Below are 24921 nucleotides of genomic sequence, written 5' to 3' on the forward strand. Positions count from 1 at the left end.
TAAATGCTTTGTCATTATTCAGCCTATGGTGCTATAGCACGGATCTAACATCAAGTTCACCTCTTGTACATTACCACCAGTCTCCATAGAGACCATATAAGCACATGTCAGAGCACTGAGTGGACGGTATATTTATGACTGGTTTACAAAGGGCGGGGACATACAGCCATAAAGCTTTTTACAGTGAGGATCAGGTTAGGCAAACACTACCAGGTCTTCAAGGACAAACTGTCAATCAGTGGACTGTTTCGTCAAGCACACAAAGCTTGGTCGTTAGAAAAGTTACTTATTTTCTCAAAACACAGCTCATGTCTTCCTCTCAGCCCTGAATAACCCCCACCCTCACCCATATCCTCATCCACTACTCATGGTGAAGAGGCTTCTGTTCTCTCTGTCCCTCTTATGTAAGGTTAAGGTAAGTTAAGTGTTAAGTGTGGATAAATGTGTCAGTCTTAGCAGTATGGACCTTTTAGGACTGAATTGTCCTTTTCTGCTGCTAAACAATGACTTTTAAATTCAAAAGTTGTATGTATAGTAAGTTTAAATAGGTGAAATACAAATGATTTTCTGCCCAACTTCAGCCATACTTTAAATTTATATTTAATGTTTTTGTTCATACGTTCAGTAAATTTGATTTATATAGCCCAATATCACAAATCACAGATTTGCCTCAAAGGGCTTTACAGTTTTTACAGCATACAATTTACTTTATTTTAGTAATGTTGCCTGTTAGTTTGAATATCTTAGATTATGTACGAGCAGGCTATGTGAAACACAATAAGTTTGTATTTTTGAATGGTGTACATTGTTAAATGAGAAAATGATTTAAAAAAATGACAATTACAGCAAATGAAAATCCATGCATGTTGTCTAATGGCGTTTTTCCTTGACATGGTACCTGCTCGCCTCGACTCTACTCGCCTTTTTTGGTTTTCCATCATGATAAAAAGTCCCCCCCTTTTTAAATAGTTTAGCTAGTGTTTTTTTTGCTGCCTCCAGCTTCTTTTGAAACTAAATGTGTCTTCTGGCAAACAGCCACATGCTGAGAATCAAACACACCACACACCTTCCACGTTCTCTGTGTGTGTGTGTGTCGCGTTAGGTCACGGCAGTTTCCTGCGGTGTCGCTATGACGACCAGCCACGCTCGCCTCACGCGGTACTAAATCTGCAATGGAAAATGGAGGACGGGGCACCGCGGTCGAGCTGAGCCGAGCCGGTACGAGCAGTGGGTAAGCGCCATATGACAGAGGTCTTCAACAGGGGCTCCGTGACCCCTAGGGGGTCCTCAGAGTTAGTGTAGGGAGGCTGCCAAATGATGTTTGATATTTTTTGAATAGGTCTGAAAATATACATTAATATGAATTCAACATATGAATATCAAAGATAAATTGGCATATTTGTGAGAAAAAAAACATTTACACATTGAAGATAAGCTTACTATAGGTAAGGTAGCCATACAGTTAACCTTAAGGATTCACTGTGCCTTCAAAATGTATATTTAACATTAAAACACTATATATAAATTATATAATAATTCATCCATCCGGCCCAGTTTAACATGCAACTCAATTAGATAAAATATATTTAGTAGGGGGCCCTACACTGTCTCTATTTTCAGCTAAGGGGTCAAAAACATTGATTTATTATATAAACAAAAGACATTTGTTGAAAAATGTGTTTAAACTCAGCAGAGTAAGGTTTTAAAAAAAAGATCATTCTGGCATCAGTTTTGAAACTGCAGTATAATACTGGCATCAACACAGAAACAGTTAATGTAGCTCACTGGGCGTATTTGTTTGTTTCTTGCTGCAGGCAGGAAAACCCAAATCAGGAAACTTTACTGATGATGATGATGATACCGACAGGAGGTTGCAATGGAAACTGATCAAAGCGATAAACGCTTCGCTATTTGACTCTCTTCCTTTCCAACGGAAATCCGTTTCACCCATGTGGACAAAATAATGAGATAGGGACATGATGCATGTTTACCGCAACACTCTGACGAGGTTAGGGTTAGGGATTCAACAAACCGCTTCAGATAAACAACAGCTATTAACACAGGTGGTCAACTGTGTGTGTGTGTGTGTGCGTGCGTGTGTGTGTGTGTGTGCATGCGTGCATGTGTGTGTGTGTGTGTGCTAAAACACATAAGATGGTGAATGATGTGCTGTTCAGCTCAGCCAACGACATAAACATATTTCACATATCACATGGGTTAAACATTGACCCATTCAATGCTGTTCAACAGTACCTCATGTTGTTCATCACCGTGTGTATGAAAGGTGTTATCAATTACTTCTGTTATTGTGTTACTATGGGTGGGCTATTGAGCTGAAGAAGTATTTTGATTCAATTCAGTTTTTCCAAAAGATCAGGGCTATGAAAACTGTACTTGTACTTTTATTTACAACTTTTCTTAAAGATTTGTGTTAGTGTATACTTTATACTTATAAAGAAAATAATATAGTGGGTCTGGGCATCATATCGATATCGTTACATGAGAATAGATATCGTCTTAGATTTTGAATATCGTAATATCGTTATAGTATTAAGTGTTGTCTTTTCCTGGTTTTTAAGGCTGCATTCGAGTAAAGTCTTTTTCTGAACTTACCAGACTGTTCTACATTTTCTATTATATTGCCTTTACCCACTTAGTCATTAAAGCAACATTTGTCATCATTATTTATCAAAAATCTCATTGTGTAAATAAAATGTTGTTAAAGCAGAAGAATATTATATAAACCCCACTCAGAGTTTTGAAATCCTTAGCTTGGTAGCTTAAAGATCCTCCACACCAGCAAAACAGGTCAAACTCACCCTCATGCCAAGGACCAGAAAGCCTATCTCCTCCATCAGTGGGTATTTCCTGATCTGCTGTTCCCGTTTCTCTTGCGAGGCGAATGGATCGTAGCTCCGCTGGCCCAGCTTCACGTCCATGATGCACGGCTTGACGAAGCGTCGGGTCACATCCTCCAGCTTCAGGTACAGGTCTGAGCACAGGCACGGAAACAGAAGTGATGATGTGTGGTATGGAGTTGTACTAGGTTGTTCATATGAGACTGATAATCTGTCAATATTTCTAATAACATTTCGGATATGATATGACAGAGGTGCTCGTTGACTATTAACTGCATTTTAATATCTTCATTTTTGAGAGAAATGTTTACAGTGTAATGTGGGAGGACTCTACTGAATAGTTTATTTAACCTGCTGTAAATATAGCTGAAACTGTACCAGTACCATCGTTCGTAAAGTGAAACTGATGGGGCTTTTACCCAGTGTCCCATTGAGAGTTGCAGGGGCTGCACCTGACTCAGAATACACTGGATCAGAGAGCTTACCAGCAGACCCAGACCAATATCTAGGGTTATTGCTTGTTGTAGATATATCTGTATAGAACAAGAAAATCCAGGACAAAAATGCCAAAGTGGGTTGGATCATTTTAGGGTCTCCATTAAATCTGGTGAGATGGTTATATGTCCACCAGAGAAGACTGACATGTTTAGTTTTCAAATGTAAAATGTCCTGCTCAGAATACATCTTGACCACAGGTGAAGGTGAAGGTGAATTAATATTGTTTGTTTATGTTATGCCAAATAATTTGTCAAAATTATGATTTTCTTTAAATCTTGGGACTCGGGTAAGAGGGAGATAGATACTAGGGGTGTTGAAATTAATCACAGCATCGATGCATCGCGATTCGGACTTGGACGATTCTGCATTGATGCAGTGACAGACCATAATTGATTATTGCCTACTGATGTTACTTGTTGATTTTCCGCTCGCTGCTTCTTTTGTTTTTGCATTTTGTCTGCTGTGTTCACACTCCTCCATATATAATAATATGGAGGAGGTGAGCCATCGTGATCCATCACGATATTGAATTGATTTGAATCGTTGACGGGATAATTGCAATCAAATCGGATCGTGAGACCAGTGAAGATTCACACCCCTAATAGATACACACACAGAGTTCAGGCTCTTACCATTGGGGCTGTCAGGAGAGGACCAGGTCCCGTAGTACTTGGGTAGATGGTTCTGCAGCTGCAGAAGGCATGGATCACAGCAGTCCTCTGCATACACCTAAGACACACACATGGCCATACGCAGGGTCTTAGAAATACCAAGGTCCAAAAACTCAGCAGGGGGTTTCAAAGGCATGAAATTGATTTCCCTGATCTAAATATGTGCAGTTGATGTTTGGAGAGCAAAAATTGGACAACAATAGCTTTAAAATCATGTCAGGGGGCAGTAGCATAACTGATCTGTGAAGCAGTAATGAAACTCAGGTTAAACGTTGCAACAAATGATCCAAACTACAATCTTTAAACACAGAAGAGGTTAAAAGGGTCACAAAACACCTGAAAGTGAATGTTGTCAATGTTTAATTAAAGTGTTCTGCTGAAGGGAAATTCACAGTACATACACCACTGAAATCTAATCATGACCATATCTTTCGCTCTCTGTATCACTGCCTGTCCCTTTCTCTGCAACTCCTACCTTGTTTCTCCTGCCAAATTATATTGAAAATAATTAAGCAAAATTATATACACATTCTGGGGCGCCCTGTTAGCTCACCTGGTTGAGTGTGCGCCCCATGTACTAAGGCTCAGTCCTTACAGCAGCGGCCCGGGGTTCAGGTCCGACCCGCGGCCCTTTGCTACCTCTCCTTATGACCTGTCTCTCTTAGTTACCTGTTATAGTTACGCTGTTATAATTCTAGACTGCCGGGGGACTTCCTTCCTTTGACACACTGAGCTGCTCTCTCCTCTCCCTTTCTATTACTATTACTGTTACTATTACTATTACTATTTGTGTGCAGCCCGTCCCAGAAATGCTTGTTACTAATCCTAGCTTCTGGGGAGTTTTCTCCCGAGTCCTTATGCTTTTTCCCCAGCCGTATTTCCTTGGAGAACGTTGGCACCAAGATCCTGGTTGCAGCTGTGTCGCCGTGGTCCTGCTGCACTCCCTGCTGAGCTCAGCGATGCCCTGCAATGTCATGCTGCGTCCTGCTGAAACCCTGCAGCTTCCCGCTACATCCAGTCACTGTTCCATTATTAATGTGACTACTATCGCCACTGTTCATCACACCCCACAAGCCGCCTTTCACCAAGAGCCTGGGTCTGTCCGAGGTTTCTTCCCAAGAGGGAGTTTTTCCTCGCCACTGTCGCACTGCTTGCTCTTGAGGGAATTACTGGAACTGTTGGAATTGTTGGGGCTTTGTAAATTATAGAGTGTGGTCTAGAACTACTCTATCTGTAAAGTGTCTCGAGATAACTTATGTTATGATTTGATACTATAAATAAAATTGAATTGAATTTAATTTAATTGAAAATTGAATTTGCTGCATCTCATTCCCCCGCTCTCTCTTCCCTTCCCTGTCTTCAGCTGTCCAATCAAATAAAGGAAGAAAATGCCCCCAAATTTTTTTTTTTTTAAATAATAAAAATGTGTCTCAAACAGTTCATAACCATAACCAGATTGTGGGTTATACAATAATATATTTATTATACAATAATATTATATAATGACACTATAATTATGCTAGGTGTTTGTGTTGCTATATTGTGTATAGTTTCCACTGTAATGACAAAAAAAACATATGTAGCTCTGTGGTTTAAACTGGATCATGTGAGTTTTTGTTTGTGTTGAACAGCACAGAGACAGAATGCTAATTCTATCCTGAGCTCAGTTTGTGAGACCAGTTTTTCCTCTCATCTCAATCACCTTCTCCCTTTCTTTTTCTCTCAGACTCCTAATCTTGTCCCGTATCTCTTCCCCTCCCAAAGCTGAGCTTTAACTGATGGAGTCTTTTCATTTTCATCTGTATTAGTGAGGAAAGTAAACACAGTGTCAATTGATATTTATATGTAAATGTTACCGGCTCTGCTAGGATCATCTTGCAATTGAAATTAAAAAAAATATAGTAGTGAAAGTGAAACTAGCCAGCATCCCGATGGATGAATACAGTTTGGTGGGACTGAACAGGAGCAGTTTGTCAGATGATGTCTGGGGATGAATGGCATTAAACTACAAGCAGTCAACTAGTAATCAGTTTTTCCTTTAGGATTTGTTTTAGTAGTGGGGACAGGTCTGTCCGAACAGCAACCCCCCCCTAACCCATTCATTGTGCAAATGTACTTAATTTATACCTAGTCCTAGGTCAGGGGTCATTTTGCCTAGGCCCAGAATACAACCAGCAGCATCATCAAGAATGAAGACGTGAACGTAAATATGGCGTCATTCACGTGCATATTAAGTAGCCAAGTTTGTTTTGGTCTTATAATACATCCATAACTCTGGATTTCCACTGGATGCAGAACAGCTGCGGACCGGCTCCGCTGCGTGCCGGCTGTGTGCTCCGCCGTCCGTCAATACCCACCAGGTCCGGATTAGTTGCAGCACGGCTGCGGGTCACGAGGACCCACAAGTTCTCGCGAATTCACGTAGAATAGAACCACAAAACCAACAACAGTTAGTTTCCATCCAGAGGAGTAGAGGGGAAACTACTCTGAGCTGTGTTTTCAAGCTGTAGTGCAGGGAAATATGATCCGCCGTGAGCACGGTGTATTTTATTTTGAAAATTAATCGGATGTTTTATTTTGTTTCTGTGCTCGACTTCCTGTCCCACACTATCTGCCATGTGCTGAATTGCTGCGGAGCTCTCCGGCGTCCGGCCAAAATAGAAGTTCTGCGTATCTGCTCCGAGGGCTGGGGATCGCCGGGGCTGCGGATCGCCGGAGCAGGGACGGAGTCGGAACACAGCCGTTCCACAGCTGGTGGAAATTGGGGGTAACTGCTCCAGCAGAGAGGATGGTTAGTTATAGTTATGGTGCAGCTGTGACTCAGGTGGTAGAACGGTCGCCTGCCAATCGGAAGGTCGGTGGTTTGATCCCTGCCCCTGCAGTCCCATGCCGAAGTGTCCTTGGGCAAGACACTGAACCCCGAGTTGCCCCCGATGCCGCGCATCGAAGTGTACGAATGTGTGTGAATGTTTACCCGATGAGCAGGTGGCACCTTGTACGGCAGCCTCGGCCACAGGGTGTGTGTGTGAGAATGGTGAATGGTTCCTGTACTACGTTAAGGCGCTTTGAGTAGTCGTTAAGACTAGGCTATATAAAATACAGTCCATTTAGTTTAGCCAGCAGCTAAGTTTACAAGAATTTGTCCAAATTTCAAGATTTGTGGCAAACTAAGATAAACAGTTAAGACTACAAACTGACAGCTTTTGTTTTGTGTTAGATTTAGAGTAGAGTGTGTTTGTGTAAACAGCGTGATGGACCCGAGTGGACCGCCCAGACAGATCAGATTGAAATATATCTCTTCCTACACGTGTATACCTGTAGACAGGTGAGTGAGTATTGATATGTATTTACTTTTAGGTTTTATTGTAGCCTACTTACAGTAACGAGCGTAGCGGTATCTTTCCCAGTCAGGTGCACGTGCTGCGTGTTGTAACACATCTGTGTGTGTGTGTGTGTGTGTGTGTGTGTGTGTGTGCGCTCAGAATCATCGCTGTTCGGGCATCGCTGTTCAGAATCCCGTCTATCTTCCAAAATGTAACGCTTGTATCCAGCTTGAAGCTGCAGGCCATCCAATTATAACAACCTCATCAACATTGTCGAAATCATTTAGATATTGAGCCAGTACATTGAAAATCTTTTAGATAACAGGAGCCTATAAGATCTACTGTAGCCATCCTAACAACCCACTACCTGAACGCCTTTTTCTAGTCTCCCGTTTCACTCTCCACAACGCCGTCTTCAGGCAAAAAGTCACGTCGTGAGATCGATAACGGTTAGCTAGCTAGTCTGTTTATGTTTCTTGTAATGTTAGCCTTAGTTATTTATTTCTTACCTTGATTTTGGGGTCTGCGTTTTTGGTGGAGCTGTTCATTTAATAGTCGACTCGGAAGAAAGTGAATGTTTTGATAATAAACTCCATCAACACAACAGTATGTGGAGTTAAACTGGACGGGCCCAATAACCTCTGAATAGTTCTCCTTGTTGTTAAATTGCAATGTGAGGGGCAGCCATTATGTCGGCAGGATCACTTAAAATGCAACCAAGACTACATTGTGCGTCTGCTCTATTTCTGATACCGTGGCGGGAGAAATTTTGCCATGGCGGGCCGCCACTACAAAATCAACATATTGGAAACAGTGAGTAACATTCTCTAGTTACCTGTATCACGCTTTGCATGGTTTCAATAGAGTTGTTGACATAATCAAAGAAACATCATACTAAGTAAAGATTTTGTAGAAACGACAAGATCATACACTTCATCACACACACCCACAAACACACACGCAATGACGGTCGATGAGCAAGTCGGTAATCTTACACAATAACTTTGTCACACGTTATTTTTAGGCAATTATTCAACACACACACACACACACACACACACACACACACACACACACACACACACACACACACACACACACACACACACACACACACACACACACACACACACACACACACACACACACACACACACACACACACACACAGTACATACAGGTCAGTTGGATACTGTGTATTTAGGGTAGGGTTGCGACTAATGATAATTTTCATTACAGTTTAATCTGGTGGTTACTTTTTGGATTACTGAATCAAGTGTTTAGCCTATCAAATGTCAAAAGATTCTAAAAAACATCCCTTACAAGGGTGATGTCCAAAATGCTTGTTTTGTCTGATCAACAGTCATAACCCAAAAGACATTACAATTAAGATGATAATTTATGTGAATCACTGACCCAATGATACCCCCATTGAAGAAGAAGGAAGCAGCAACTGTTTGGCATGCGTGCTTAATTAATGAGTTAATCAATCAATTCAAAGCTGTGGCTGGTTAGTTTTCTGTTGGTCGACTAATTAATAAATCAACTAAATTATTTCATCACTAATACAGGGTAAATGCAGTAAAGTTTCAATTTAATTATTCTTTTTTTTCTTTCTGAGGCTTTTCTACCCCGATGAGAAAACAATTCTGATGAAAAGTGAAAATTTTCATTTAGTGGCATGAAAATGGTGAAAGTTGAGCACGACATACAGCCGTTTTCACATATACAGTATAACAGCAGTGCATATTGTTAAATATGTCCTGTTATAGTTGCTAGATGTCCAGCCCTGTGCAGGATGTCATGTCAGTGTGAGATGTGTGTGTTGTTGGGATTAGGTCAGGAGACAGCCGGACATGATACCATGACTCACTCCTGTTTGTATGAGACTTGCTGAGGCTGACAGTGCTGCTAAGCTCTAAAGCAAACATTGAAGCTCTGAAGCCATGGACACACATGTGCCACTTTGTGATTACATAAACCCATATGGAATGTCTGATATCTACACCGATTATCAAGAATTCACATTTCTCTGTGCATCCACTTTGTGTTGAAAGTGCTCTTAAACAAGTCAGTATGTGAGTCACAACAGAGGTAAATGCTCATACAAACCTATTTACAGCTCTAAATACACGGCGAAAGACCTTACAAAAGTCTATTTCATTACTGCATTATGAGAAGTGGTGTAATACTGTATCAAAGAATGATATAACTTGTGGCATTTTAGGCCTTTATTTGATAGGAGAGCTTAGACGTGAAAGGGGAAAGAGAGGGGGAACGACATGCAGCAAAGTGCCGCAGGTCGGAATTGAACCTGCAGCTGCTGCGGCAAGAACTGAGCCTCTGTTCATGGGGCCCACGCTCTACCAGGCGAGCTATCCAGGCGCCCCAATATCAACTTTGTTGAAAAAAAACACTAATCAACAACAATTTTTAACAATGAAGTACCTCATCAAACAAAAATGCCTCAAATTAAAGATGTTCTGTGTAAATTCATTTGTTTTTTACTGGTGGTCGGAACAAAACACAGCATATATTTTCACATTTTACAGAAAAGAATCGAAAATGTTATCATCGATGGAAATAACTTAAAACCTTTTACTACACTAAATCTTATCAATTGGTTTTGTAACCAAAGCAATGGTAGCAAATGCAAAGTGTAGTATTGGATTATATTTAAAGGGATGTTGTGCTGATTTTAAACCAGCTGAGCTGTGTTACTTTGGGTGGGCAGTGTGTTCAGATAAATAGCGTTTCCCTCCGTGGTGCAAGAGCAAGGAGCTCCCAGCAAACTTTTTCAACTGAAAAATAGTTTTCACAAGTTTTTGAAAAGCTTGATTTTTCACACTACACTTATTTACAACTGTTATGGTGACAGCTCAGACAGCTCATGCACTAAAGAAATGGTGAAACTACAGAATGTTTGTTCTGCAAATTTTATTATGATGATCGGATTTTCACCTAGATATTTGCACAATTTATTCTTAATCAGATTTTGAACACTTTAAATGCTAATAACACTAATAAACACTTGCTTTTATGTTTATAAATGAACAAAATGAGCCCTACGTATATATTATACAGGTGTTGATATTGTTGTGTACATGATTATGGGAGAGAGTACAGAGGGGTATGAATGCATCAGTATTACCATGCTGTAAAACTGCTTCTCTCGCGGACCTCTGGGCGGAGGCTGAAGCTGCTTCAGGACCGTTCCATCGGGATGCTGCAAAATACCTGCAACATATACAAAGATGGCAGTGAAAATCAAAGCAAAGTTTAGCAAAGTAAAGCATTGTAGGGAGTTGAGTGCTTTAAGCACTGCAGAATAATAAGAACAATAATTAACAGCTGACAAAAAGAGCCCCAGTCATCGGTCGTCCAGCCTTGTTTGAGCATACCAGTGCTACAGTAGTGAAGTACAGTAAAATGATGATTATCAGACACCTCAATTTAATTTCAGTCAGCCGTTGATTCAGAAGAGAAATACATCATTGTAAATGGAAAACATATTGTCCAGTTAACCATAAACAGTTCACTGTGCTCACTGCCTTCAAAACTGAGGTTAATGTTAAATATTGAATCATAAACTCTGACATTTATCCAACAGACACACCTAGACAGCAGCAATAAAATACATGGAAAGAGAGATTAAGACAGAGGGAGCACTATGTAGATGAAGTGTAAGAACTTAAAAGGTAGAATCTGTCAATATGGGGTGAGGACATTAATTTAAAAGAAATATGCTACTGGGAGGAAAATAATGAGGGAGAAAGAGAGGCAGCACGAGAGACCTTAAAATAGATAAGCCAATGAAGTATTGTAGGTCTCCATGAGCTGTCAATGAGAAACTCATTGCCATCATTACCCTATACTCACGCAACGTTTACAACACCTGACAAACATCAGAACTCTTCATTCACAAATTCAATCTGATTTCTGAGCATGTAGACAGGAAAAAAAGACATGCAATCTAATATTTAGAAATAGATCTAGGAATTAGGGCCTGAAAGTATCTCAGAGTACAAACTTAGTCCTTACTGACCAAAGATTTTCAGAGTCACACATTATTTGGTTAAACTGTTAGGCATTTTATCAGCGTTCTTAATTTAGAAAAGGATTTCAATTCCTGCCAACATTTAGGAGAGCTCCAGAGGTGTCCTAACATGTTTAGAGTTACGGGAATTTGAATGCTGACTGAGTTGCTGGTGAGGTTGGGTTCTTTTCAGGTTTATAATACTATGAGACAAGATTTTACAGCTCTGAAGTTATCAGGGTAAAGCCCAATGACATTGTGTTGCAGCAACATTTGAGCAAAGTTCAACTTTTTTGCCCGACAACTTATTTGCTGGATCACTCTGCATCATCAGCCCCACTACGTCAATGTCAAAATGCAGCTTTTCAACAGCGATGACTCGGGTCAATCACAACTAACAATATACAGCAAAAAATAATGCACTAATTCATTTACTTCCACGCTTTTCAGTATGAAGTCATAAAACCTATTGCTACACAGCTCTTTTATATGCATGTAAAACTGTGATTGGATAGGGCTAACTAGAATCATTTCAAACAGTTTAGTCACTTCTTTTACTGAATGGAGTGTTCTTAGTCATGTTTAGCACTGAGACTCCTGATAAATACAGCCCATATTCTGGTATATCCTCATATGGGCTGACTTTATTGTAAACCCAAGCCATTATTTGTTTGTGCAGGCCACGTCTTACACCATAAGTGTGCCAGCACCTCATTCTTTTAAGTTGTATCCAGCCCTACTACTGCCCCATGTCTTACACCATGCAATGAAAAGCTTGCTTTGCCAGTCTTCCTTACACAACGAATAAAAAAGGAGATAATACTATTCTTTATGAGAATTACGATAAGTCAATGATTTGTTAATTTATTCTTAATTGTTTTGTGTTGCATTACATTTGTTTTCGCATGAGGTTAAACTTTGAGTAGGAAAATAACCTAAAGTCACCCTGAATGTGGCTCCCTTTGCCACCCTATTTCCAGTGTAGGAAGCAAGATGCAGTGAGGAAAAGATGAGCGTCCCGTTACATCATCACATGCTGACCACAGCTGATTACAAATGGACTGAGTAAACTCGCAGTGGAAAGGATTAGTCTGTCCTTTGATCTCTAGATTCTTCTAAGAACTCACAGATGTACAAACACACACACACACGCAAATACTAAAGACTATACGAAACATCCATACACATGTAAAAATAACCAGCACACAAAGTAGGCCGTAAGGTCACTAGTCAGAATCCTGAGACCAAGCAGGAGGCAGTCATCCCTTCAATCTACAGCTACTGTCGCACTGCTTCTACAGGCAGTGACCGTTCAAACGGGCTGTGTGAGCACGGCTCATAAGCAGTGAACCACACACCATCAGTCCAATCCACGCAAACATCATTAATCACGCATTAATGCTACAAAGGCTGTGTATCGACAGCATTAGTCAATATCCTGGACATTCCACTTCCGTGATTGCTCTGTTGCAGACGGAAATTCGGCTGGATTTCACCCATTTAGGCCTGATGTCCGTTGCCTTGGGCGTTCTCTGTTCTGGCGTTCTAAACTCTGGTGGATTTGTGAGGACTACGGTTAACTGCTCCTCAGATCTCTGCAGGGTAAATCCAGATACCAATACCAATCTAGATTTACCCTGTACCATATTGGACCATGTCCAATCTGAGTTTTCTGTTGCATGACTAAAACTACTTTTGAACGTACACATGTTCCACCAAAACTTCCTGAAACTATTTAGCAGAGGCACCGCCGCTTTTCCCGGTGACTAGCACCGCCCAAGACAATTGTGATTGGTTTGAAGAAATGCCAATAAACCAGAGCACGTTTTTCATCCATCCCGGAATGCTGTGTGGAGCTCACCTGGTAGAGCAGGTGCCCATATATAGAGGTTTACTCCTCGACGCAGCGTCCGCAGGTTCAACTCCGCCCTGCGGCCCTTTGCTGCAGGTCATTCCCCCTCTCTCTCCCCTTTCATCTCTTCAGCTGTCCTATATAAATAAAAGGCCTAAAATGCCCCAAAAAATAATCTTAAAAATAAAAGAATAGTGACCCAGATATGTAGTGAGCAGGACATTTCACAGTGTATTAATAAACTTGTCAGTGCTCTCTGGTGGAGAAACTATGTCACGGAGACACAATTTCTAAATGACCACAATCAGATCTTAAGCATTTCTCTGCTAGATATTATACATATATCTTCTATTAAAGATGCAATTGATTTGAACTTACTGAGATATTTCACTGCACCAAGGTTTCCATGAACTGGGGAGAGAGAGAGAGACTGGCTGAGTCAGTCATGTGATTGGCAGAGGCACAAAAAGCAGGAAAATATACTGTACAGAGCATCCGCACCCACCCACGCCCTAAATACCACCACGCCCTGATCATATACCACCCTCATATATTATATTGCTTTTTGTTTGTTTAACTGGTGGAACTTGCCTGATGCAATCATTCTTTATATCTAGCACCACACATAGGGCTCAATATTAAGTCATTGGCTACAGATAGGGCCTGTGGGCCACTTGCCTAATGAAATATGAACTTAATACACAATCTTTACATCATACCGTACAACTTTAAAAAACTTTTGTAATAACTAAAACCATAAAATGCAAAAGATTTCTTATCCCCTTCTAAGCCTTTTTAGCCTTTGCAGCTAGCGTGCTTAACAACTTCTCGCAGAACTCTCGTATTAATGAAATTGTTACGTCATGCACTTTCTAATGTGAAGTTCGAATCACACCGATTTAACAGTACGCTTCAGGGACCAGCCAGGGGAAATGACACCAGTTTGATTTTTATGTGTCAAGGGGTTAACTTGCTGGCTATCCTCTAGATGTCTTCATTGATGGTTTCTTAAAAGCCTTGAATCATTGGAAAACAACTCCAGCTGAAGTTAAATGATTGTCAACTGTGTTTTGAGTAGGGATGCACCAAATCCCGATTTTTGGGGTTTGGCCGAATACCGAATCCACTGGTTAAGATTCTGCTGAATCCAAAACCGAATAGCGAATCCTCCTCCCATCCTCAGTCCATGAACACAGTAAACACATGAATGAAGTAAACAGTGCCTGTCCTTCCTTTGCCGTACCTGAAGTTGCTGCATTCTGGCTGCTGTCTGGAGATTCCTTCATGCACAACTCGTATTCTTTCAGATGTTTCATACCAGATGTTGTAACAGCGGCCAGGTTGTGTATTGTTTAGGGTCCTCGCCACCACCAGACAAATCAGCATTGCAGACTGAACATGTAGCTGGACTTGAATGGCCTTCTTCTGACTGAAAGTACTGCCAAACAACACTTTTTCTGTTCACTAGTTCCATTTTCACTTTCTCACAGCCTACTGCATTGAACGCTCTACCTATGTAAACACCTTCCCGTATTGGCGGTGTCATTACGTCGACCAGCATAGCACGCGTAGTGCAAGCGTAGGGTTCGGCAGAAACCGAACCACGTCAAAAAGCCCAATATTTGGCCGAATCCAAAGCCGAATCCTGGATTCGGTGCATCCCTAGTTTTGATATCCCGCAATGGTCTCTGTTATGGGCGTGTGCTGGGCTGTACTCTCAAGACAATCTGATTGGCTGAAGAGTTTGATAGTTTGTGGAAAACATCTGATTGGAGAGAAGTCAATAGCTCTCCCAGTTTGTTTTTGTGTTTACACCAACACAAACAAGAAAGAATAGTTGAAAGGAAGTCGTAGCTTGCGTGTTTACAGCAAGCTATGTTAACAGTTACAACCTAGCCTAGTCTACGGACCACCACCTGATGCCACCACTTTATGTAGTCATGCAGCCAGACCAGGGGTCTCGTTTATAACCGTTGTGTATGCACAAACAGGGCCTATGTTCACCAGCTAGTCTCTAACTGCATCCGTCTGCTGCTGAGCAGGGGGTGTACAGTGAGATTTTAAAAAGGTTTTCTTCTGAAAACAGCTGCCTGCTGCTGCCGAAGACAGCGCTATGAGAACGGTGAGAGTGAACCAAAACAGTAAAATAACCGACCGGACAGATGAACAATCAGCTGAAACTCACTATAAAGCTCAAGGGGAGCTGCAGATTCAGGTGATAATTTTCTGTAGGTTCTTCACTGCACAAGACACCTTTCACATTGTTTTTCACATTGTCATTTGATACATTGTTAAAAAAATATTGATTATAGCTGCTTTAAAGGCCCACTTACATGCTCATTTTCAGGTTCATACTTGTAGTTTGGGTTTATACTACAATAATAATATCAAATTAAAGCTGCAAGCAGCGATGACGGGCCCTCGCTTCTTGCCCCGGGGGGTACTGGCAAATGCAACATTACATGTAGACCACACATTCTAAGTTTCATGTAAATCGCAAAACTTTTGCCAAGATAGAACCGTTCATGTTTCCACACCCACCTACAGGAAGTTGTTCCTCCATAACTTGCGCATTGTGTTAGCTATCAAAATTCTTTTGATAACTTTTAGTCACGAGGGTCAACCAAGTCTATATCCAAGTTTTCGTGCAGATTGGACTCACGGCCCAGGAGGAGTTAGACAAAGTATGTTTCCCATATATCGCGATGTGAATAATTAATAAAAAAAATCTAACAGCGCCATCTAATGGCCGATGCACTATAAATTTGGCGTGGATGCTCAAACCCCTATACGGAACAACTTTGTCATATTTGGTGTCAATCTGGAATAAATCTTGTAAAGATACGCAACTTCCTGTTTCGACAGCCCCCTACAGGAAGTTGGTCCTCTGTAACTTGCGCATTGTGTTAGCTATCAAAATTCTTTTGATATATTTTTGTCATGAGGGTCCACCGAGTCTACGTGCACATTTTTGTGCAGATGGGACTCATGCTCTAGGAGGAGTTAAAAAAAGTAGGTTTCGCTCAAAGCAAATTAGCTAATTAATTTAAAAAAATTAAAACAGCGCCATCTAAAGCCCAATTGACGACATATTTGGCAAACAGCCTCATAGTCACATGAGGAACAACTTTCTTAAGTTTTGTGTCCATTGGAATAGCTGTTGGCAAGATATAACCATTCCTGTTTCCACTCCCACCTACAGGACGTTGGTCCTCCATAACTTGCGCATTGTTTTAGCTATCAATATTCTTTTGATAATTTTTTGTCACGAGGGTCCTCCGAGTGTTTATGCAAGTTTTCACGTCCCAGGAGTAGTTAGACAAAGTAGGCTTCCCATATGTCAATATTTTGATGATTAAATAAAAAAATTAAAACAGCGCCATCTAATGGCCGATTGCAGCCAACTTTGGCACAGTTGCTAAACCGGCCAGGAGGAACATCCTTGTCAAGTTTCGGGGCAATCGGAATAATTGTTGTCAAGATAACGCAACTTCCTGTTTAGACAGTAAGTTGCTATAACTTCCGCATTTTTTCAACTATCAAAATTCTCTGGATAACTTGTCATTATGAGGGTCAACAGATACTTCCTGCAAAGATTCAAGAATATTGAAGTCACGGCCTAGGACGAGTTCGAAAGAATGTAAAACACCTGAAAAATGCATAATTAAAAATGGCCGCCTTCCGGTTGTGGAGCGGAAGAATGTAAATGGGAAATATGTCTGCAATTATTAGAGCAATATGGGTATTAAATCTGGTGAAGATCGGAGCAACTATGTCCAAGTTAAGGCTTTCTACGCATTAGGGGGCGCTATGGAGCCCGCTTACAGGTATGGGCCAAATCGCTGTACAGTCTCGCAAAGCCCCCAGGTGTTTATGTGGGCGCCAATTTTTGTGAGTTTTCGTATATATTGAGGCCGTCAAAAATGTGCCCAAGGGCTAAAACCAATTAGGGTCACATAGGCCACGCCCACTTTGACCAGTCCGTACCTTACTATAGGGGTGGCCTCATGAGTGGCCCTAGATGGTACCCATCAAATTTTGTAAAAATCGGATGAGTAGTTCATGAGGTATAAACTTTATGTACTTGTAGTGCCCCCTAGTGGCCAATGTTCGTAAAATGTGTGGGGCACCTCCAGAGGGTCATGGCAAACAAGAATCTTAAGTTTTGCGTTAATAGCAATTATTTTGGTTGAGATATGGCAAAGTTGGTGTTTTCATACTTAGCTACACACATTTGTTTGTACGTAATATGTGCAATTTTTATCCTATAAAAATTCTTTGGGTAACTTTTTGTCAGGTCCGTCTAGAAATGCTACCTGCCAAGTTTCATGCAGATCGGTCGCACGGTCTAGGAGGAGTTCGGCAAAGTAGGTTTTCAATAAATCGCCATTTTTCACGCATAAAAGTCTAGGCGGAAATGGGCGTGGCCTATATCAGGAGATTCAGCTGGATCCAGGGAATGCGAAGATATATGGTTTTTGAATGTGCGATGTACGGCTTGGGAGTTATAGGGCCAAACGCGGGGTTTTCTGCAATAGCGCCACCTAGTGGTGCATATGAGTAATTATTTTGAATCTTTGCAATTTTCACCAGTTGTGACATGTTTGCAAATTGTTGTGAGTTTTCGTGCATGCTAACCCCCTCAAAAATGCGACGATGGACTCGGAAAAATAATCTGACGAAAAACAATAGGTTCCTTCGCACTTTCAGTGCAAGGCACCGTTGGGGCCTTGCACTTTCGTGCTCGGGCCCTAAATATCGGTTGTCGGCAGAGACATTCTGAAAAGATTGGTACTGCTTCTCTACCCCATCTCGCTCAAACCACAGTGACCCAACATCCTTTGGAGAATATTTTATAATCTAGTACAGAACTGTCTGGCAATCATTTAGAAAAATGTAGCTTTCAGGTTGAAAGGTTATAGTCCTGCCCCGCCTTCAACATGAAGAATCAACATGGAGCAGCTGACAGGTGAGGACTACTGAGTAACATAGCCGGACTTTCCCCTTTGCCTGTCTGTCTTGCATCAGACCTTGTAACTACATTATGATCTAACTACACACAAACCAACAGTGCAGATTTGCATGTAAAGTTTCAAGTTTCCTGACAGTGCTGAAATAACCTCTGGGTCCTTTCTATCTTATTAAAACCTTAGTTTAACTGACAGGGTTGCCCTCGAATTTATGGGAATTATTGAAACCAACTGCTTCAGTCAGTGATCAATGAAAACCTCCACACTTCAGCTCTTCATGGCACATAACTGTCCATAATACACATTTAAACACAGACTTAGAGACTGTAGTCTGGCGGCCTGGGGAAACAGAGCAGTGGGAAGAGGAGTGAGCAGGATCATTTTTAGTCAGCAGCAGTACAAGCTGAACAGGATTCCAGTGCTTGTTCTACAACTGTTATGGAGACTCAAGGAGACTGCTGGCTCAGTCTCAAATATTGTGTCACTTACTACGTTTCCCTGCCTGTTAGTTTGAACTTTGTGGCCTGTGTTAATTATTGTTCACTACCAAGCCCAGCAACATAAGATCATTCCACATTACTGTCACATATACAGTACTGTATCACTGCTGCTATAAAACAGTGCAGACAGAGATAAAGAAGAAAACCGTCACAGTATATTTTACAGAATATATTAAAAGACACAGACACATTCCCAATATTGCACACATTTGGATTGCATTTTTCAGATTACATTATTGATATGGTTTATGTGTAATATATAACTTCTGTTCAACAAAACTAAACTACTATATTTAAGAGATCCAGAGACATTTAAAGCTGTCATTTGTCAACTTCCATTTAGAAAGTTTTGGTTAAAAAGCAATATTACACATTTAGTAGCCTGGCATCCTAATAGCCATTCCTCAGTTCATTTTTGATTTCCAAGGGGCACAGACCAAAATGCCTCCGGGCGCACTTGAATAGACCTACACCCAATCAGAGCAACAAAATGTGACCTACAACCAACCAATCACAGCAACAAAACAAAAGTAGAGCTGAGCGACACCAAAGATCCTCTATACTAAAGATTAGGTATTTCAAGCTGCACCAATGGTATGAAACGGTACACACTTCCTGTCTCCTAAAGGGGCGTGGCCTCGTTTGAACGTGTAGTGAACGTTGTGTGGATGAATGAAAAGTTATATTTGAATAATTTATTAAGATGTTCTTTTGCTAATGTTAGATATTTCCACAGCTAAAAGACATATTTAGCATCACGGAGATTAGTTTTGTTAGGGCGTTCACCAACGTTAGCGGACGTTAGCTTCTCTGTGTTGCCAGATCTCGTGAGAGTTTGGTCCTGAGACAGAAACAGGTCTCAAACTAAGTTAATTTTCTCCTGATGTGTCTGTCTGAAAAATGACATTTTAGTTTCAGAATGTTCTGGAGATATGTGGCTTGTGAACAATGTGAACAATGTGTCCAATATTTACTTTGGTGACTATGGGGTGAAAGAATTGGTCATAATCTGTGTTCACGTTCACTTCTCTCGTTGGAATCAATACACACAGGACCTGCTGCTAGTCTCCTAAAGAGGCGTGGCCGTGGGTGGAGCTCACGTGACACAGACACAGGAAGCTAGCTCGAGTTGGAGCGTCTCGGTTCTAAACCGTCTCTGGCGACACATGCAAGTGTGGACGGTGCTAGGCCCGTTTCGAAGCAGGCAAAAAAAAGATAACTGTCTGGTCACAACCTGTACACTAAAATGTGTCTCTGAAAACATTTGAGGCCAGAAATAGGCAATAAAGGAACAGAATCTTCATTCATATTTGATCAGCACTGCCTAGTTTGACAGTTTGATCTGTGTTTCATGAGCCTGGATTGTGCTGGATGCTGTATGCCAGTTCCGTTCGGTAACTAGGTTCCGTAAGCACCGAAACAGGTGAGTTCACAGATTGGTCTGGTTTCCAGGCTACACACTTAGGACTACAACTAACGATTATTTTCATTATTGATTACTCAATCATTATTTTAATTTATCAATTACCTGTTTAGTTAATAAAATGGCAGAATACAGTGAAACATTCCCATCTGAGAGGCAATGGTTATGTCTTGAAATGTTATGTTTTGTCAGTGCTAAACCAAATATATTTAGTTTACAGTGATATGAAAACAGCAAATCTTCAAAGGTGGAGCAAGAGAATGCACTGTAGGTAATTTTACTTAATAAATAAACCGTTGTACATTGATTTTCTGTTGAGCGACTAATTCATTGACATTGATAAAAATAACGGAGTGTCTACTTGCACCCCCGCCACACAGCTGAGCTATTCACACCCTGTGACGTAACAACAAAAACATGTTGCTCGCGTGCACCGAAATCATGGCGGACGTTCATCTTCCATGACCACAGAAACTGGCATATTAGGAAAGTTTTGTCTCTAAAGTTTATAACAATTGAATTTCTAGCAGAAAATTGATACTACAGTTGCACTTTCTGTCTTCAGTGAAAGCATACAACCGTTAGTTTGTTAGTTAGTACCTATTTTTTGTATACAGTATGGTTACCTAGCAACCGAGGCTTGAAGACACCAAGTGGTAAACAGTTGTACAGCATCCTGTAAGAACTGCTAGGTGAGTGATTAGAGCACTGAGCTTTGGTCTGGGAGTCTGGAGTTCGATTTCCCGCTGATGTGATCTTGTTTTTTTCATTTTGGATTGGATCATTTGCATGCCATTGCGCAAGTCAGGGCCCGCGAACACAAAAATGTTTTGCAGGGTGGTAGGGGAAGACTCATGAATATTCATTAGGGGACTCATCCCTGAATGGCTAGTATTCGTTGCCTGCTCTGGTTGGGTTGGTTAGGTTTAGGCAAGAGGAGTGGGATTGGGATTGGTTATGGTTAGGGTAAACGCCGGGACACACAGGGCCGATAATCGGCCGCTGGACAGTCTGGCAAGGTCAGTGACTCGAGTCTGTTCGGGGTGTCCCGTGCCGTCGTCAGTCTGGGGGGCTGTCGGCGTTCATTTTGGCCGACCCAACATGTTCAGTCGGCGGCAGGGCAGTCGGGACTCACCCGGAAATGGCGAGCGCAATGAGCGTGATTAGGAGTCTCTCAAAATCTGACAAAAATCTTTTAAACTGACCTTTGTTGAGCTGAAATGAAGACAGATTCAGGAACTGCATGGCCTATTTCTCGTTTAAAATGTTTTCAGAAACACGTTTCGGTGAACTATTTTAGTACAATATGAGATCGTATTCTGAACGAGCCGCCATGACAGTCTGGCTTTGAATTTCCGGAGAAAACAAACCCATGTGACGCGTTCGTCCAATCAGCTGCCGGTTTTCATTTCTTGGGCAACAATACAGAGTAGCGCCGTCTGCTGCTATGGAGACGTATTATATTTCTCAAGTCGGTGTCACCTCAGTGTGTCCCGAGGCAGTTTTTTGGACCTCAGGGACCCGACTGATCATCTCGACTGGCTTTTCTGTCTACGGTCGGCCGTCTGGCTGGTGTGTCCCGGCCTTAAGAATGTCAGGGCGAGCTAATCAGTGATGAGTTCCCTAATGAATATTCATGAATCTTCCCCTACCAGCCTGTAAAAAAAAATATTGCGTGTGTAAATATATGCCAAGGTACTGTAAATGCACAGGGGTGCAAATAGCATACATTGATATTTCTACCAGACGGGGTATTAATAGAACACATTGCTGTGTGCACCGGCAGGGTACGAATAGCACTTCTAATTGCACCAGGGTAGGAATAGCATACACTGCCAGGGGTGCAAATAGCCTCACTCTAAAAATAAAGTGGTGGAGCTCAAAAAAATCTGAAGTATTACATTTGGACGCAGGTGAAGTGTCTCTTCTAATTCTGCTTCCAGCGAGTTCCAAATGGTAAAGTACACAACATTTTAAATCTGGGAAAAAGAGAGTTGAGGAATCAAAATTGGTATTGAATGACTTTTATTTATTGCAGATCTCCTAGCTTTTATAAAGTTGTTTTCAGGAGAGACAAAGGTTGGATAAGTACAGCCTACTTTACTCATTGAACCGTTTCGTTCAAATATATAGCAAAGCATATTAATGACAAGATTTTTTTCTTCATTTTCTGTAAATATTGTAATCCATTAATCCATGATCATTGTTGTATTTTAGTTTTCCTCCATTTTGTGTTCACACTAACCCCACAGAGGAAATCACATCTGACTGACTGACAACAGGTCACTGAACCTGATGTATTTTTTTTTTTTTTACTGTCTCTGGTGATACAAGAAATCATTAAGTAATAACTAATTACAAGCATTATTCGCTGAGACTTAAACTGGAGCTCATATATCATAATAATTACAGACAGGTAGAAACAGGAAAGTTTGTTTACAATTCTGGTAAGCATGTAATTCAACACAGTGAAAACTGATGAACCAAATGGAAAAAAGTAAATGTTGGATCACACTAAGAAATGTGTACACTACATCAAAATGGATCAGGTAAAACAGGAAAACTTGTGGACAGACAGGTTTGTCCTGGATGCCTTCTGGCTGATTGCAGGCAGCAGGGAACTCTTGAGAATGCCTGCCTCACAACATAAAGATGCATCTTCCAGGAAGTTGCAATACCTCGAGGTAACAAACTGACCAGCAATGACTCATCCATCTGAGATGTACTGTAAATACCACCAGCTGCTGACTGTAGCATGCCCAATCAATTCAGCTCAACACCTCGCCTGATAACACACAATGAAGGCTTTAATAATGTCAGGTGCCCTGTGTACAAGAGTGTGAGTGTGTGCCAGTGAAGACTAGAGGGAGACCATGGAGCAGGGATGTCAGTTACAAATCCACAAATCATCTCTGTCAGATTTAGTGCAGGGACACACATGTAAAGATGTAGTTGGTGTAGAATAGTAGTGACAGAGTGATGAATGTGGTGCATGACTCCTAACTCACAGTATATACTGTACATGCTGCTCCCTTAAGTATGAAAAAAATCACCAGTCCAAACTTGTATTACATAATCTCCTAATTTAGCCTACTGTTCCTGATGACAGTAAACATACCTGGTAGAGCAAGAGCTAAGAAATTCTCTGAATTATTAGTTTGTTGTCCACAAATATAATCTTTCACATCTGGGTTAATTGATCTTCTCACAACCTTTTTTCCAACAATACAGCATAAAGTTTGAATAAAGTTGTGTGTGTGTTTATATTGGAACAGAAAACTGTAGGTGGTTTATTTGTAGGCCGAATTTTCCACTAAACCCAAACAATGTATATAATGTCCTCGGTCACATATAGGTGTAACAAGCAACATTAAGTTGCGACGTTTTAATTTAAAAAATGTGTAAAGGAAGTCATCTTTTGTGACAGAAGTAAGAAAGATAGTTTGTCTAGTTTACTTACCCACTGTATCCACTCCATACTTGTGACCCGCCACCTGATGTGACAGCGGGACGCAGCCGTTCAGGTGGGCCTGGACTTGTGGCCCCAGTGGCAGCTGACCGCACTTGTCTTTCGCGGGGTGCCCGCCGGAGAGCCGCGGGGTCAGGCTGACCCCACCAGCTCCTGAACTGGGGGTCAGTTCCAGTCTTCCGAGACCTAGAGAGGACTCCATCATCACTTGACGCTGAGTTGTTGACATTTGCACCAAAAATATATATATAAAGGGGGAGAAGCACAGTCTTTTTTTCTCAATAAAAAATAAAAAGTCAACGATGTGACTATCGATTCACATACTGTTATTGTTACGTAAGCACAGAATACAGCCCCGTACACAAACTGTTAGGGCGTGAGGTTGAAAAGCCCTCATGGATATGGTCCAGTCCAGATGAAACCAGCACAGCAGCTTCGGTTGTGTTCGCAGTTTTGCACCACCGACAACAACCACCTTGATGGAAAGCAACACTGCCGTGTCCGGTGGTGAAACAAGGCTCCTGAAGCAGTGCTAATTCAATGATTTTCATATCTTAAACAGAAGCATAAATACACCCTGGCCACATCCCACTTCCTATGAGTGGGTCAAATAGAAACAAAGCACGATTTCCGTTAGCAGCTTCCAAAATAAAACGAACGGAGAAGCATCGATACTGCCTTGTACCACGGTAGTAAATGCGGAGATCTCTGCTGCTGATAAAAAGTCGACAGTCGTGTTGTTCAAGCGTTACATGTCGGTCCAATCCCGAACATCATTATTTACTGTCAATACCAATATATGTGGCAACTTTATTTTGAAGGCAACGTAATCTAACCTCCGGTCTTATCTTTATCAAGTTCAGCTAGCCTGACACACGCAGCTTCACTTCCTTGCTTTAGAGAAGTAAATACTGTTGTATCTCAGTAATGGTGAGGTTACGACACACTCAAGAGTGATATCCAGTTCCAGTCAGCAAATAGAGAAGCAGGCGGGTCAAATAGAGACAATAAACTCTAGAAATTGCACAAAGAGGCTACTCAGTCCTGGTTTTGATTGCTAAGTCATCGATACTGTCCATTAGGCTGCTAAGCAAGCCCTTCATCGCGTCACAATTCAGCAGACCATAGGGACATCACGCTTGCCATGCAGACGCCTTCAAGACGAAAGCCTATCCGTTGAGGTTGAGCACAAAAACGATGCATTGTCGTCCTAAAATTCATTATATTAAAAGGAGTCAGTAGAGTGATCCTCATCTAGATATCCAGGTCAGTGTAGGCGGCTACCGTCAGCGCCCAAAGCCTTTCACAGGTTTGCGACACT

At 41.4% G+C, this 24921-nt stretch overlaps 1 protein-coding gene across 2 annotated transcripts in view; it reads right to left on the bottom strand.

The window, feature by feature from the left end:
- ipmkb (inositol polyphosphate multikinase b) overlaps window positions 1-24921 on the bottom strand; it is a 36672-nt gene extending 11751 nt beyond the window's left edge. The window contains exons 1-5 of one of the 2 annotated variants that reach the window (XM_039787946.1): window positions 23592-24921; window positions 13617-13649; window positions 10502-10587; window positions 3989-4085; window positions 2820-2992 (exon numbers count right to left, since the gene is read on the bottom strand). In XM_039787946.1, the coding sequence (XP_039643880.1) occupies window positions 2820-2992; window positions 3989-4085; window positions 10502-10587; window positions 13617-13649; window positions 23592-23829 (627 nt within the window). In that variant the 5' untranslated portion in view covers window positions 23830-24921. The remainder of the gene's footprint in view (window positions 1-2819; window positions 2993-3988; window positions 4086-10501; window positions 10588-13616; window positions 13650-23591) is intronic. The other variant, XM_039787947.1, reaches the window with a different exon arrangement.

This window comes from Perca fluviatilis, chromosome 21 (genome assembly GCF_010015445.1).
Source record: "Perca fluviatilis chromosome 21, GENO_Pfluv_1.0, whole genome shotgun sequence".
NCBI classification, from domain to species: Eukaryota; Metazoa; Chordata; class Actinopteri; order Perciformes; family Percidae; genus Perca; species Perca fluviatilis.